This window comes from Orcinus orca, chromosome 13, assembly GCF_937001465.1.
Source record: "Orcinus orca chromosome 13, mOrcOrc1.1, whole genome shotgun sequence".
NCBI classification, from domain to species: Eukaryota; Metazoa; Chordata; class Mammalia; order Artiodactyla; family Delphinidae; genus Orcinus; species Orcinus orca.
The window spans coordinates 36,753,494-36,769,459 of record NC_064571.1 but is presented as its reverse complement, the minus strand read 5'-3'; the positions used below and the strand labels follow the sequence as shown (position 1 = coordinate 36,769,459).

At 43.3% G+C, this 15,966-nt stretch overlaps 1 protein-coding gene across 2 annotated transcripts in view; it reads right to left on the bottom strand.

Annotated features, from left to right (window-relative positions):
* The window catches only part of SPRED2 (sprouty related EVH1 domain containing 2), a 122,963-nt gene that overhangs the window by 47,869 nt on the left and 59,128 nt on the right, over window positions 1-15,966 (bottom strand). The window contains exon 1 of one of the 2 annotated variants that reach the window (XM_004277000.3): window positions 8,304-8,488. The exons of the other annotated variant lie outside the window; for it this stretch is intronic. Coding sequence (XP_004277048.1) covers window positions 8,304-8,320 — 17 coding nt within the window. The 5' untranslated portion in view covers window positions 8,321-8,488. Of the gene's footprint in view, window positions 1-8,303; window positions 8,489-15,966 lie in introns of those variants that run through there. 2 annotated transcript variants of the gene reach the window in all.

The following is a 15,966-nucleotide window of genomic DNA, read 5'->3' as shown; positions in this document are numbered from 1 at the left end:
AGGCTCCCTCAGTGCAAGTGGTATTATGCAATTATAAAGCTCCCAGAAGCAAAGCTGAGCTATCAAAGTACTATGAGAAAAGCAAGAAAATGATGAAAGTTGCGTTTTAATAAGTTCCTTTGAACAAAATAGGTACAACCTAGCCATCCGGCTGGGATTACACACCCACAAATGCGAGATTCTCCTTAGCCACAATGGAAGAAAATCGCCAAGACATACTTATAGAGCAAATTCAGGCAAAAAAGAGAAGAGAAATTGTCTCTTTTCTCCCAAACAGTTCATCCTATAAGCTTTATCATTTGACTCAAGACAGCCACTCCTGTACCAATCTTCACTACTTTCAGAGAGAAAGAGGGAAAATGTTAAGAAAAAGCAATGAAGCAATTGCTTAACTTACAAGTGGGGAGAGACATTTACTCATAGGCCTTTGATAAAGAAACTCTGTGTACTTCAGGTTTCCCATTGGGTCCAGGCTGCTTCAATGTCACAAATGAGCTCTGGTCAAAGTTTTCTTGTCGGGGCTTCCCTGGTGGCGCAGTGGTTGAGAATCTGCCTGCTAATGCAGGGGACACGGGTTCGCGCCCTGGTCTGGGAGGATCCCACATGCCGCGGAGCAACTAGGCCTGTGAGCCACAACTACTGAGCCTGCGCGTCTGGAGCCTGTGCTCCGCAACAAGAGAGGCCGCGATAGTGAGAGGCCTGCGCACCGCGATGAAGAGTGGCCCCTGCTTGCTGCAACTAGAGAAAGCCCGTGTGCAGAAACGAAGACCCAACACAGCAAAAATAAATTAATTAATTAATAAACTCCTACCCCCAACATCTTAAAAAAAAAAGTTTACTTGTAAATCCGTTGTTTGAAACGAGAACGTGATTTCCCCACAGAACAACCTAAAAGGGTGAGCAGTAGGACTCCCAATTCAGTCCATGGAAGCCTAATCAATTCCTAAAATACCTGAATCACAGGCCTATTCCCAAATGGTTTTGACTGCCCGCTGACGATCTCAACAGAAGCCTGTTTCCCTCCTCTGGTGGAACAGCCAGTTTTCGGCTGGGTTTTGCCATGAGTTTTCCTCCCTGGGTGTGGGGTGCAGGAGAAAGGGCAAGCAAGGAGAAGCTCTTAAACTCCTCATTTTGGCTGCATTTTGGGTCCCTGGAATTTGGCACTACTGGATCTTGAAGAGGGCAGAAAAGAGCCAGCCTGATGATCGCCTGCTAATAAGGCTGAGAAATCTTTACATCTATGCAAGCAGCAGACAAACCAAACAGAAAGCACGTAGGGTACCCAAACTCACAATGACTGGTTTAAATGCAGTGTGACAATGGTACCAGTACCAGCGCTTTAGGAATGCCAAACAAGCGTCCCTGGGGAAACTGGTCTTTTTTTTTTTTTTAAATAAATTTATTTATTTTATTTTTGGCTGCGTTGGGTCTTTGTTGCTGCACACGGGCTTTCTCTCTAGTTGCGGCGAGCGGGAACTACTCTTCGTTGCAGTGCACGGGCTTCTCACTACGGTGGCTTCTCCTGTTGCGGAACACGGGCTGTAGGCGCGTGGGCTTCAGTAGTTGCAGTACACGGGCTCACTAGTTGTGGCTCGCGGGCCCCAGAGCACAGGCTCAGTAGTTGTGGCGCACAGGCTTAGTTGTTCCGCAGCATGTGGGATCTTCCCGGACCAGGGATCGAACCCGTGTCCCCTGAATTGGCAGGCGGATTCTTAACCACTGCGCCACCAGGGAAACCCTGTTCTTTTCTTTTATGATGGCGATGACTGCCGGTGAGCAGTTAGAAAGGCAGCCCATTTGTTATAAAGCAGAAACTAACACACCATTGTAAAGCAATTATACCCCAATAAAGATGTTAAAAAAAAAAAAAAAGGCAGCCACAAGGCAAGGCTCACAGGATCAACACGCAGCAGTGACTCGACTAGTTCTTGATTTATACATAGAGGGACAGGATTTGACCTACGAGGGCAATTTCCTTCTGGGATATTACAAAACAGAGCCATCCTCTTGGTACACGTGCTTCCATTCAGTTTCCTTCCTGCCATAAAAGAACTGGGGGGTAAGGAGAATGTGTAGGCCAGTTAGCTACGAAGCTGGCTCACAGTTTCACACCATCTTCTTAAAATGTTGTTTCATTTGTAGGAGAGTATTCTAGTCTGATCTCAGAAAGAACTTCCAAGGAACATGAGAGATAATTAGGAAGACTAATAGCCCTTTGATTTTAAGACTCATGATCTTCACGGATAATCGAGAGCCTCGGAGGCTAATAAGCTGCTGAATATGGACTTTCCTGGCTACCACCAACATGCTTGCTCCAGGGAGCCCGACCAAGCTTTTGGTCATGCATTCAGCGGCAGCTAAAGACCACTGCCTGAGGGAAGTCAATCCAGCAGCCAGGGCCCACTTCTAGCAGCGAGCTTTACAGGCAAGGTGGCGGTCTGTGGGGCCCAACAGATGCAACTACACTACCACGAAGCCGTGCTGTGGCTGCAGGCTGCCATCTAGTATCAGGAAGAAAGGATGAAAGGGCTTCTGTCTGAATGCCTGATCGAGAGGAACTACTCACAGCCCAGCTCATTCACCAGTGTGCTTCAGCAGCCTCTCAAGGACTAAGCCCACCCCTAGGGAAGTCACAATCCCTGAAGGGAGCCACCTGGACTGAAAATTGCTCCACAGCCAGCAAATTCCCACAGTGAGAAACTCGGTATACGGAAGCTCTTGGGTGAACTGAAAAGGCTAAACACAGAGTGATGTGACACGATGACACTTTTTCTCGTGTGTTTGCATATAGGGAATTAACCCTCACATTTATTGAAGGTCAACTCCTATCTCAAAAGGCAATTAATTTCACATCCACGGTTCACTGAAGTATTACTCACAATAGCCAAGAGGTGGAAATTACCTAAATGTCCATCAGGGGACGATGAAAAAAGAAAATACATACAACAGAACCTTTTTCAGCTTTAAGAAAAGGAAGAAATCCTGTCGTATGTTACAACAGGGATGCACTTTAAGGACATTATGCTAAGTGAAATAAGCCAGTTCAAAAAGACAAACACTGCATGATTCCACTTTTAAATTCCATTATCTAAAGTAGTCAAACCCGTAGAAACAGAAAGTAGAATGGTGGTTGTGAAGAGCTGGGGTAGGGGGATATGGGAGTTGTTTAATGGGTATAGTTTCAGTTTTTCAAGATGAAAAGGTTTCAGAGATGTGCTGTACAATAACGTACATGTAGTTAACACTAATACACTGGACACTTAAAAATGGTTAAGATGGTAAATTTTATGCTATGCTTTTTGCCACACACACACAAAGTCAATTAATTTGAGAAATAAAAAGAAATAAAAAATAAAAAAAATAAAATAAAAAAAATAAAAAGAAATAAAAAAAATAAAAAATAGGTATACTCAAGAAGGACCCCAAATTCATAAATTTGGGACTTTGGCTAAAGAACATTTCTATTGTCCTTAGGTAAACATTACCTCTATTTTAAAAAAACCACAAAACTCTCCTCTAATGATGAATGTAGCATATGTCCATTGTGCAAACTACATACATTATAACCACGCTTTGATTTAAGAAATATTCTTCTATACTGTGAGGAATGATTAACAAACTACAAGACCTTCTCACGGTAACTATAAAAGATTCTGTCACTTATCACTAATATAGTTATAAGTGACAGAATTTCTAAAAATATTTATTTATTTATTAACATCTTTATTGGGGTATAATTGCTTTACAATGGTGTGTTAGTTTCTGCTTTATAACAATGTGAATCAGTTATACATATACATATGTCCCTATACCTCTTCCCTCTTAAAAATATTTTTTATGATTAGTACCTTTTTATTTCTTCTATACCAGCCTCAGTTTTTAAAATTATTTAAAACACACACACACACACACACACACACTCACACACACACACACACACGCTCACTCACAAGGATTTTCTAATGGTTCCATTTCTTCAACACGGGGGCCAGTGATTTTTTTTTTTTTTTTTTTAGTATTTTTCAAAGCAGAAAAAGGGGCTGTTTTCTTTTTCTTTGGAATGAGCTCCTGCCAGATTTTGCACACTGCAGTTCTTTGGCAATGTGATGAGAACACATGCCCACCCACAGACACTAATTCTGCTCCTCACTCTTCCCAAGCAGCCTCTATGACACATGCTGTCTATACTCCATTTGATGGAATTCAAGAGGCCCAGTCAAACAGCAGGCCCCGCGGGGCCGGAGCAATGGCAGGCAACCCATCTCTTCCATGGGATGGGCACAAGGAATGAGTGTTTAAAAGAAAACCACAAAAAAGCCAAACCCAACTTGTACGTCCCCAATCTGAAAATCTTTACAACTCTATGAATTAACACTGAAAATGAAAAGTCATCTCTTGGGTTGAAATCTGGAAAGAGATAGTATCTGGCTGTGGTTCCTTGCACAGAGCTCTGTGAAGACAGTGCAGCAAACTCCCCGAGCTGCACTCAAGAGGGTGCTCAAGGAAGGCAGCCTGTCCTGCAAGCCAGCAGCTTTCTAAGAGGGCTGAACTGCCATCCTGGCACCAAGGCATTTGCTTGCTCTTTGGTGATTATCAGTCATGAAGAAATGCTGGTGATTAAGAATCCAACTATGAATGGGCATGGCTTCCATTAACTGTCCCTCATCTGTCCTAAGGCAATCTGGGCATAGATGACAATGCAAACAGGTTGTCAGCAAACTTATACCTGGAAGAATGCTCAGGACTAATAAGAGTCCATACTGGTTTGATAAGAGAGTGGTCATTCACCCCGTTCACATGTCCTTAAGAGCAGGGGTTGATGCCCTAAGGCTGTTCTGTACCTGTCTCTGGCTTTTCTGAGCCACATGAGAAAGTTGATACTCCCAGATAACGATACAAGATTTATCTATAAGTGCTATTAATCCCACCCACTGTGTAGGCAGAGTGGCCATAAACCCCGGATGTGGGGAGGACAGTGTGACAGCAGAACAGTGGGCAAAGGACAACAGGCAACGGACAGGTCCAGCTCTCCCCCGGGGGCTACGGTTACAACCACGCATCCATAAACCATCCACCAAGTACAGAAGGACAGACTGCAAACTCACTGAACAGGTCTCTCTAAATACAAATAAGTATTTTTAAATGTTGATAGATAATGTATAGTATTTTGAAAGGATTACTGAATTCATTATAGCTTTGAGTCATTAGAATATAATTTTAGCCGATGCTAAAAAGGGGAGGGGTCTTCAAAACTCAAAGATTGACAAAGACTGTCCTTGGTGTTTACTAATCTGTGCCACTAAAATATCCAGGACGCTCTAAGCTTTCAGAATTCACCCTCCCTGACTGCCACTCCCCGCAAGGAAGAAGGGGAAAAAAATCCTTTGTCCCAGGTTGTCAGTCTACTTGGCTCAGAAGACACGGCCACCGAAACTATCAAATGAATTTTTGAGTAGGGCAGTTCCTTCTTTGATATGAGAGCCGTCCAAGAAATGATAGATTCTGAAGAACCAGAAGGGAAGAGCTAAAAGTTGCTTCTACAAATAACCATCAGTGGCTCCGGCTAATCCATGAATGAAAAACCCAGGAGGAAACTGTTGCCTATAATGATGGATCCCCACTGAAGAGGGAATGAAAGCAAGGACAGGGCTGGGCCCGGATCACAGCATTTTCAAATTTGACACTACCCAGCGCAGAGCTCTGAACAAGGGCAGCGTCTCACTCAATATCTATCAATCGCTTCCAACTTGAATGATGGGAAACCCACGGTACCAACTGCGCTCTGTATCCCCTCTCCCTCAAAAGGAAAAGAAGGAATCTGAAAACCACGTGGTCACTCTGGACTGAGGCTCTTGGGGCTTACATCCAAGGGGCTCCCAAAGGCTGCCACAACCCCAGGGGTGACTACAGAGATCAATATGCCCTGAGGGTGAAAAGTAACCAAAGATGAAAGAAATCACGCTGCCCTGAAATAATGCGGACAGGACCTGAGTTAGTCTCAACTGCACCAATCACAGGAGACCAAGGCCTTTTCACGGACATAGAAAAACGCCAATAAATTGAGAACTTTAAATGAAATGTTTTTATATACCTGCCTGTAATACTTTCTGTAGGCCTCACGGAAAAAAGAGATATCAAAACCTAAGATTTTAGGGGTAAGACAGGAATAAAGACACAGACCTACTAGAGAACGGACTTGACGATATGGGGAGGGGGAAGGGTAAGCTGTGACAAAGCGAGAGAGAGGCATGGACATATATACACTACCAAACGTAAAACAGCTAGTGGGAAGCAGCCGCATGGCACAGGGAGATCAGCTCGGTGCTTTGTGACCACCTGGAGGGGTGGGATAGGGAGGGTGGGAGGGAGGGAGACCCAGAGGGAAGAGAGATGGGGACATATGTATATGTATAACTGATTCACTTTGTTATAAAGCAGAAACTAACACACCATTGTAAAGCAATTATACTCCAATAAAGATGTAAAAAAAATTTTAAAAAGATGTTAAAAAAAAAAAAACCTAAGATTTTAGCAAAATCAGGGCGAATTAGCTCATCTCCCCTTAATTCACATTATTTAATCACATTATTTTTCTGACGACTTTTGACAAAATGAGCCCTGGGCTGAGTGTGGCATCCACCAAAGCTCCAAGAGACCCCCGTTCACTGTAAGATGGCAAAATTCTGGCTTTAGTTCAAGCTACATTTCTAAAGTAGCTTTTCTTCCATGACTTTAAAAAAAAATGTTAATGAGAAGGAATGAAGAGGACTCTCACTTTGAATCTGAAGTATTTTTTTAATATCGCCAAGTGCTATTATTAAATATTCACTATATATGCGTGTGTACACACACACATATAAAAATAAGCAGTACAGATGTGGGCAGGAAAATTCTTAGCAAAACTCCCACATATTTCAAATACTGTTCTTCCACATTATTGTCCTCTACCATAATTAGCATGTTACAGCCTAACAGGTGGCTTTCATTTATAGAATGCAAAATTAATGAAATTTGGAGATGGTCCTGTCTCCAAAAACAAATTGGCCATTCTAAAAATAGTGTACCCCTTAATCTACAAAACAAACAGAAACACACCAAACAAACTCATTTCATGCTGGCTCACCATATCATTGGAATTGCTGAATGCATTTTAATAAATAAATTTAATACATTTACTGACAGTTTAGAATACACATACCTCAAGGAAAACAAGTCATTATTATGGGCTTTACAAGAAAGGGGAAGAGAAAAAAAGACTGCCTGTTTTTCCAGCTTGGTAACCTCAGATCTGTTTAATGCTCTCTGAGTGATAACAAAATTTACCACCACAGACAGGGCTGCTCCACAAATGCTAAATCTTAGGCAAATTTGTGGGCAATTGTGTTACAGGCCCTGACCCAGCCATTTTGGACAGACAGACCAGAAAAGCATAAATAGCACTGCTATAAACTAACTATAGCATCTGTCCCTAACAAGTAGGATACAAAAAGTATTTTTAAAAAACATGAGGAGACGCTGAATGGACTGTCAACACTTGGAGGAATGTTTAATACACTCAAATAAACAAGATATGTGCCTTAACTAGCCAGGCATTGTTTAAATTTAGTGAGTGAAGAGAGGGTCAGACAGGCGACACAACCTCCCAATTATGCAGAACAATCCTTCAGATCATGTGAAAGCTATAATTAAATGTTGTTACCAAATCTCCACCACCCTTTCTCCCACCTAGAAAAAGTTAATGCATGAATTCAGTATGAGCAAATTATGATTTGCAAAAAAATATTCACTTAGTCGGGGAATAAAGCTTTCTGGCATTAAGTCATCCATCTTGGAGGGGTAGGAAAAAGCACAATATTGAAAAAAAAATCCAACATAATAAATAAAATAGTTACCATTAGACCACCTCCTTAGTTCATCTCTGCTTATTCATTTTTTAAAAAGTTTTAAGCTACCCCACTCCCCCCAAAAAGGTATACCACCTCTGCTGTTTCCTAGGCAGCATCTTTTAAACTCAGGGCTTAATAAAAGGGATGGGTTAACACCACTTCTATCTGAACATCTAAGGAGAAATCTGTTTCCAGAAAGGAACATGAGTGGACAAGAGCTCTGTGTCAATCAAAAGACCAGTGGTTACCTATCTGTCCTCGCACGTGGATGCACACAGACACACACACACACTTCAGTTCTGCACAATTAGAATAATTTTTTCCCCTCCCTTAAAAAATGTTAAAAGCAAACACCAGAAAGGTTAGGCAGAGGAGAACCACAAGAAAATGAAGTTCATATAAACAGTAAGCACATACCTGGCGGGCGATGCCATTTCCTCTACATTGTAGAGCCCAAGTGCTGGGTATTAGCATTATTACTACTATAGAGCTTCCGAGAAAAATGGATCGGCTCTTGCGGACCTGAGAACCAGCTGGCTGCTTGAGAAGTGGTTTCCCCCATATATGATTCAGTCTCCTTGACAAATATACTGCATCGCACTGGATGAGTCATCTGAGGGTTAGTCCACATTTTATAGGCCTGTTGTGTCATTACTCACATTCAACATCCTGCTTCTCAAAAGTGGAAGCTGGAAGTCTGACAGCTGACAGATGCTTTTTCCAATTAAAATGTTGTTTAAAAAAAAATTCTTGTAAGTTCTGATGATCAGTCATTGATGATACTGTGAAATGCACAGGGAGCAAATGGCACGGCTCAATACCCCAGATCACAGTCTATACAGCCACAAGGGCACGTTGTTTACCCACCCCCATCCCCAAATAATTTTGTTCAGAGTTGAAAGCAAGGACCCGCCCTCCTCTTTTAAACTATCAGTGAAATCAGTATGTTGGTTCTTATGTTGTAAGGTTACCTAGTTGCAAGAGCTTTGTTTAAAAAAAAAAAAATACACATCAAAATTTTGTCCCTGGAATAACTGTTAGGTGGGATAGTGGCACTGTGTTTATAAAATGTCTACTTTTAAGAAAAAGTATGCTAGGGATGAAATGCTATAATATCTGGGATTTGTTATGAAATATTTTTGCCCCAAAAAGGGGAAGTTTAAAGAAATGTGACAAAATCTTGGTAACTGTTGCATCTGTGTAGTGAGTGTATGGGAACTGGCTATATTATTCCCTCTTCGTTTGAGTAGCTTCGACAGTTTTCACAACAAAATATTTTTAAAAATTAAAAAAAAAAAATTCAGTCCTATGGGCTAATCGTACCGACACAAGGCAATTTTCTAGTTAGGTGAGAACTCACCATATGTGTGAATGGGGGCATCATTCACGCAGGGCAACCAAGCGGCCCTGGGGGTGTGGGGGAGTGCCAGCTGGAAGGTACGATACACGTGTCCTGAGGCCACCGTGAGGGTGCACCCGGCCCCTGGACCCATCAATGCCTGGTGCCCTCTCCTCCCAAGACTGTCTGGTGGTTGCTCCACAGGCCTTCTTTGAGGACTTCACTCGTGAGCTCAATGTTGACATTACGAGGGATGGGTGACTCTTTCCAGCTTCCTTATATGGTTTTGGAAAGGTTCCATGAGAGATTATAGAAGTCCCATCCAAGTCCTCTCACACCAACAAACCTCACCGGGAGGTGGCAGGGCGTTCGCACGAGTCGCTTTATGCTCAAATTGGGTTAAACCACCTGAAGGAGGAAGACAGCTTTGATTTTATGGCCAAGAGAAACCCCATATATGGAAGCTCCAATGTGTGTTAAAGGAAATCATTGTTGAAACTAGATGTTTAAAAAGCCATCTGTGTTGGTAGGTATGTTCTCCAAGTGTGACAAGTCATCACAGGGCACTGGAAATACAGAGGCCCTATGAAAGCCTAGGGCCTCAGGACTGCTTCCTTTAGGGCTGACACCGAAGGAGAGGAGGAAGTGTCAGGTCGAGACTCCCACCTCAGCCACCAGCCAACCAGCCTCAAAGGACTGGGCAAAGAGGGCTGCAAACTGGCTGCAAACGGTTGTGATGTCCTCACACCATATCAAGTGACCCTTAACGAATCCAGACTGTTCAGGACTGTGTGGGCCGGAACTGAAGCCTTCCTTGGTTTTGACAGATTCTTTCCTCAATCGGACTGTAAGCTACAGGCTTATCAAAATGTCCCCTTGAAATTTAAAAATAACCTTCCACACACTTGCGAAGTATAACTGACCTTAATGCAACAGGTAGAAATGGGAGGAATTAATGAACTTCTAGCCTAATTTGAGTTTCTGTATTTAAGAAATAAATCCATACTTCTTTAAAGAACTGTATAACTCATATTTCACTAATTAAAAATACAAGAGTAGGCACTTCCCTGGTGGTGCAGTGCTTAAGACTCTGTACTCCCAATGCAGGGGGGCCCCGGGTTCAATCCCTAGTCAGGGAACTAGATCCCACATGCCACAACCAGGAGTTCGCATGCCACAACTAAGAAGCCAGTGAGCCACAACTAAGGAGGCTGCGAGCTGCAACGAAGACCTGGCGCAACCAAATAAATATTTTTTTAAAAATACAAGAGTAACAGCAATAATAATGTACATACACACAGAGAAAAGGAATGAGAATATGGCAAATACGGTAAAATGTTAACAAATGGGGAACTGGATATAGAGGAATCCTTCACACTATTCATTTCTCACTTACAGAAAAATTGCAAGTTTCAAAATAAACACAGAAACAAGAAAATACACAACCCCTGTTACAAAAACAAAGAAAAAAAGATTTTTATGGATTTAATAGCCACCACAGTTTTGCTGCTGCTCCCCTCACTCATTAAAAAAAAAAAAAAAAAACTTAGACCATAAGGAAATTTACCAAAATGTAAACGTTAGGAAAGCCTCTCTGGGTTAGGGTTTCTCAAAGGGTGTTCCTTGCAAACAATTTTATAAGAGGCTCCAAAAACAAAGCAAAACCAAAACCCCCTGAACAAACATTTTGGGAAAACAACATACTCCATCCTTGAGAATGCCGTTTGTTTAGCGTTGCATTTCACAAGCTCATCTGGCCACAGCAACCCCTCACCCATTACCATGCCTATGAGCTGAAGAAAGCACTTTGGGAACTACTGCTGTAGGTAATGGGTTACGGAATGCTTTTTTTCCCTGATCTTTTACTCTAAGTTTTCTTCAGAACACGCCTCACTTACTGTAAGAACAAAAGACACGCAGACTCGGTTTCTGCCATTTGTAATGGAGATTTCTATTTGGCTGACTTGCACACTGATGGCCACCAGCAGTCTGCCCTGACCACGCTACAATGGCCTCGCCACCATCAGTGCCAGTCGAGGACCCTTGCACCTGGGCACAGCAGGTTAACACCTCATGCTGGTGTTGGTGCTTCTGTTAAGAGCGGGTAGGCCCTGGCTGAGGCCATCCAGAAGAGCTGCCCGGGCCCAGCTCCACCTGGCCAGCCTCAGAGCACTGGGTCTTGGAACGTGAAAATCAGCCTGGAGGTCTCTGGCTTCTGAATTCCCTAGGCCTTTAAATATTCATCTCCCAGCACTGATCCTTGGGTGTTAAGAAGCAGAACTCCCTGGGAAGCACAGCAGAACATGGCTTCCAATTTCTTATAACTCGCTAAAGGACTCTTATTTTTTTCATTCTTGCCATGTATTAATTTATACAAGAATTTTCAGCAACTATCTCTTTGCATGTATTTTGGGGGGGAGGGGGAGGGTGGCTAAAGTCCAAATACTGGTTAATGTCAAGATCTAAAAGCATAAAAGCAAATGTGAACGCCGACGATGTAGGTACCGTAGGCTGTGCCGTGTAGTGGTAAAGAGCTTGAGCCTGGAGTTAAGCTATCTTGGTTCAAAATCCAGCCTGGCCCTTAGCTATGTTATGTAAGTTCTCTAAGCCTTTGCTTCTTTGTCTGTAAAATGGGTATAATACTATTAATAACCTCAGAGAATTGTTCTGAATGGGATAAATGCGATCATTCACAGTAAGTACTTAGTATAGGGCCTGGCCACCTACAGAGCACTCATTAATTCATGCAAACAACAACCATGAGGACGTTTGCAAGTTTTATGAATTTAGACTGTGAGAGGTGGGCAAATCACGGCCAGCCACCACACTGGTCTGTGGCCTATCGTCTTGGTGGCCACTTTAGAGCTACGAACGCAGAATTGAGCAGTTGTGACAGAAACCATATGGTCCCCACAGGTGAAAATATTTACTATCCAGACCTTTACAGAAAAAGTTTTTCGACCCCTGGTGATTAACGTCTGGGTGGATAAAGAACCAGGTCTTTTCCCTATAGAAGTTTTGGTCGTTGCTCCCTTATTTTAATATCTCAATTTAGAATCAGATACACAAGCATTATTTCTGGTGATTTGGTCCACATGAGCTGTGTAGCTCATGCTTTCCTTACAATGCAAAACACACACCACAGTGCTGTCTCATGGTGGGTGGAGAAATCCACAGAGCCTGAGGTTGCCTGTTGGTCTTTCCGCCTCCCCTCCTTCCTGACCTCTCCTATTTCAGAGTCCAGTGACCGCAGCTGATGTGATTCCACAGCTGTAATTTCCCTCCCCCAAGTCACATCTGTGCATTATGTCGAAACCACATGCGTCCCCAGAGCCTCAAGCAAGAGGTGAAAGATGATCTGGAAGAGGCATTTAGGAAACTGAGCAAAAAGAAATGAAGGGTGCTTTCAAGAGGGCTGGACAGCCATGGGCAGGATTCATACAGCACAAGTGGCCTTCAGAAACAACGGCTGCTGCAACACTGCCCCAGCCAGCAGGAGTCCTGTGAGGAGACTGGGGGCCAACCCAGAAAAATGAAGAACACGCCTCAAAGGCAGGTCCCAAGACTCATCCCCGCATCCAGTCGTGCTGCCTATTTTCTTTGGCAGGAACGCTTGTTTATTTGGGGAAAATAAACCCACAGTATTAATGGATAATGCAGGTGAAGGGACTCCTGGGACTGGTCTCTGTGAGAGGAAACTTGAACAAAAGAAACCATTCGAACTGCCTTCAGTTAGTTCTCTTATCAAAAAAAAAAAAAAGTCTTAGCCAGCTGATCTGACAGAGATGAAATCTGGGGGGTACTTAGACACCCAGTTTTTCTGGTGGTCACTTGCCTTCCCGGCATACATCAACATCTTTGCGACGTCAATCCAATAGAAAACCGCCTGTGTTAAATACTAAAGTGAAGGATGAGCGCTGGACTACAGCTGGTCAAGAAAGAGGAGGGAAGCAGAGGGTTTCAGAGATGGCACGCAGAGTGGCAAATCGCACTTGCAGCCAGCTCAGTTTTCAGCTGTGTTCCTTAAGGTGTAACTGTCTAGCACAGGGGTAAAGGAAGGCTTTCTCCAAAGCTCACGGTTAATCTGGGGATGTTCAGCTCGGCCAGAGCCAGAAGACCTGCGATGATTAAATGCACATGAGCTGTTAAGCTAAGCAGATCTTTTTTTTTTTTTTTTTAATAATAGTCCCTATGATACGAGGACCTTTCAGAGCTGGGCTTGTGGATTCAGCCAGGTTTCTTTAGGGAAAGGCAACGGGAACTCACATTCACCCGGTGCCCATTTTGTGTGGGGTACTCTGTAGGGCTATATTAATGCACCCGCAAATTTTGTTCCTGGCCTGTGTGGAGGAAAACAGGAATGAGCTACTAGGTCGATTTAGGCTAGATAGTCTGAATTTTTCAGCACAGGATGTTACACAAACAAGACTGATAAAAGAGGAAGAAGGAGTCTGAAATACATCAGAAATATGGGAATGTCACCCTGGGAAATTACAGAAGGAACCATGGACTTGATTAGCAAGGAATAGGTAAGAGCGTTCAGGGTTCTGGGTCTATGGCCGAGCTGCAGGCCAGGCGTCCAGCAGATCACTTTTCGCTTCCAGCCTGGAGAGCAAACAGGGCAACACGGCCTGGCCTCAGAGACCTGGGCTGCAGACAGAAACCAAACCTACATCTAGGGGTGGAACTTTAAGTTCAAGGGATGAGGTTGCCTCAAGACCTGGAAAGACACTCTTTCTCTCTGTCTCTGTCCCCATACACACACATAGGGAGTGCCTAAGGGGTGACTCTGTGTACTTATGAGCATCTGCCAGGCTGAACAGTGAGGTCTTTGCTTGAAATCTGCTTAAGGTTGGACAGCTTATTCCTCAAGGTACACTCGTTATCATGAGGATCGCGGCACAGACTGAGCATACTAGACCCGAATCTGCCATCAGCCTAGCTCAGTCCAATCTGTTGTCTTCCTAACTTCAGGCCAGAATCAGACCCGAAGCCACTCAAATGCTGCATAATTGCAGGGACAGTCTTCAGAAGAGGAGTCTACCACTCATCTTGACTGCTGTTGGTCACTAAAAACATATGCAAGACAATGGTAGTCACCTCTATTTGTCAGATGGCTCTGCAGGTATTCAGCTGTGGAAATAGAAATCTCTTCTGAGAACTCCCAAGAGTACTCTTTAATCATCTGCCTACGTATACAGCACACATGACTGGGGTTAGAAATCCTGCAAATTTATTCTGTTGGGAGGCAGTAGCTTGGGCCTGGCTTCACCACTAGCTATGTGACCTCGGGCTGCAGAGTCCCTTCTTTGTGCCTCAATTTCCTTGTCTAGAAAACGCAGGGCTTAAACTAGTTCAGTCCTTGAAGCTCCAAAATTGTACAAAGAATGGATGGATAACAGCTAAACGAGAAAACTGCCCAGTAATGAAAGCAGACAGAGGAGAGAGTGGAGTGGAAGGAAAGCTGGGCAGTGCTGGTTCAAGACTCAGGGCTTGTTGGGGCAGAGCTATGTTCCCAACCCTGGATCTAAGAGGCCAGCTTAAACTAACCCACACGCTTAAAAGGATGCAGATCTCGCAGCTTGCCCAGCTTGCCCTCTCGACAAGCCCTTGCTGCCCTCAACGGCAATAGCAAGTCTGAGGGTGGGAGCGCCAGCAGGTGCCCCCAGAATGGGGCCCTGGGCCAAGAGGAGCTCTCCTGACAGTGCAGCCCTGAGGTCACATGGCAGCCACTGGCCAGGGTCGCTCTGTCCCCTCCCCCTCCCCATCTTACTTGTATTTAACCAGGAAAAAATGTGATAGCACATGGATAGCCTAGGCAGTGGATAAATACCTCAGAAGTCCTCTTGCAGCAAGTGTCTATATATGTTGTGGTTATTTTCTGTCTTACATGTTCTCAAATGTTTATATTTCAATAAACCTCTCTCTCTCTCACACACACACACACACACACACAAAGGATGAGGATCTCATGCCAAAGCTGGAACTGACTTTTCCTTACAAACAACATTAGTCAACAATAGCAGCTAATGTCAACATTAGCCATGGTTGTATTATAGGCAGGTGCTGAGCCTTACAATCTCACAGGATTTTTAATCACAGACAGAAACTAGAGATAGGGGAACAGTTTAGCACACCCTCTTCTCTGTCTTCATGGCTATCTGAACCACAACGACAGCATTTTGCTATGATTTGCACGTTACCTTTGCCATTGGACTTGAGACTCTTAAGAAAAGTTTTTTTTCACTTTTGTAGCTCAGCGTCTGGCAAATGGTAAACCCTTGGTAGATTGAGTTTCTTCCATTCATTCAACAGATGCAGGTTAACCTTTATTGGCTTAAATAGGGGGTGGAGATTAACTGCTATTGTTGACTAATGTTTGTAAGGAAAAGTCAATTCAAGCTTTGGCATGAGATCCGCATCCTTTTAAATGTGTGGGTTAGATTAAATTTAATGTATTATTTGCCACTATCTGAATCCTATTAAAAAATAATTGGGAAATAATATTTCCCCATTTTTCTATTTATTCATTTCTGATTTAAAAAAAAACAAAAGATATTGCATGTAGGGCTTAGCCAGATTTTTTTGTTCCGTCTTTTAGTTCAGCACCCCCTAGCGACAAATAAGTGATTTACAGGTTTAGCACCTTATGGGCCTTGACTGTTAACTAAAAACCAGAAGAGCAGCCTAGAATTCTAAAATGAACCTTAGAAATATCTACTTCTACACCAACCACATTTG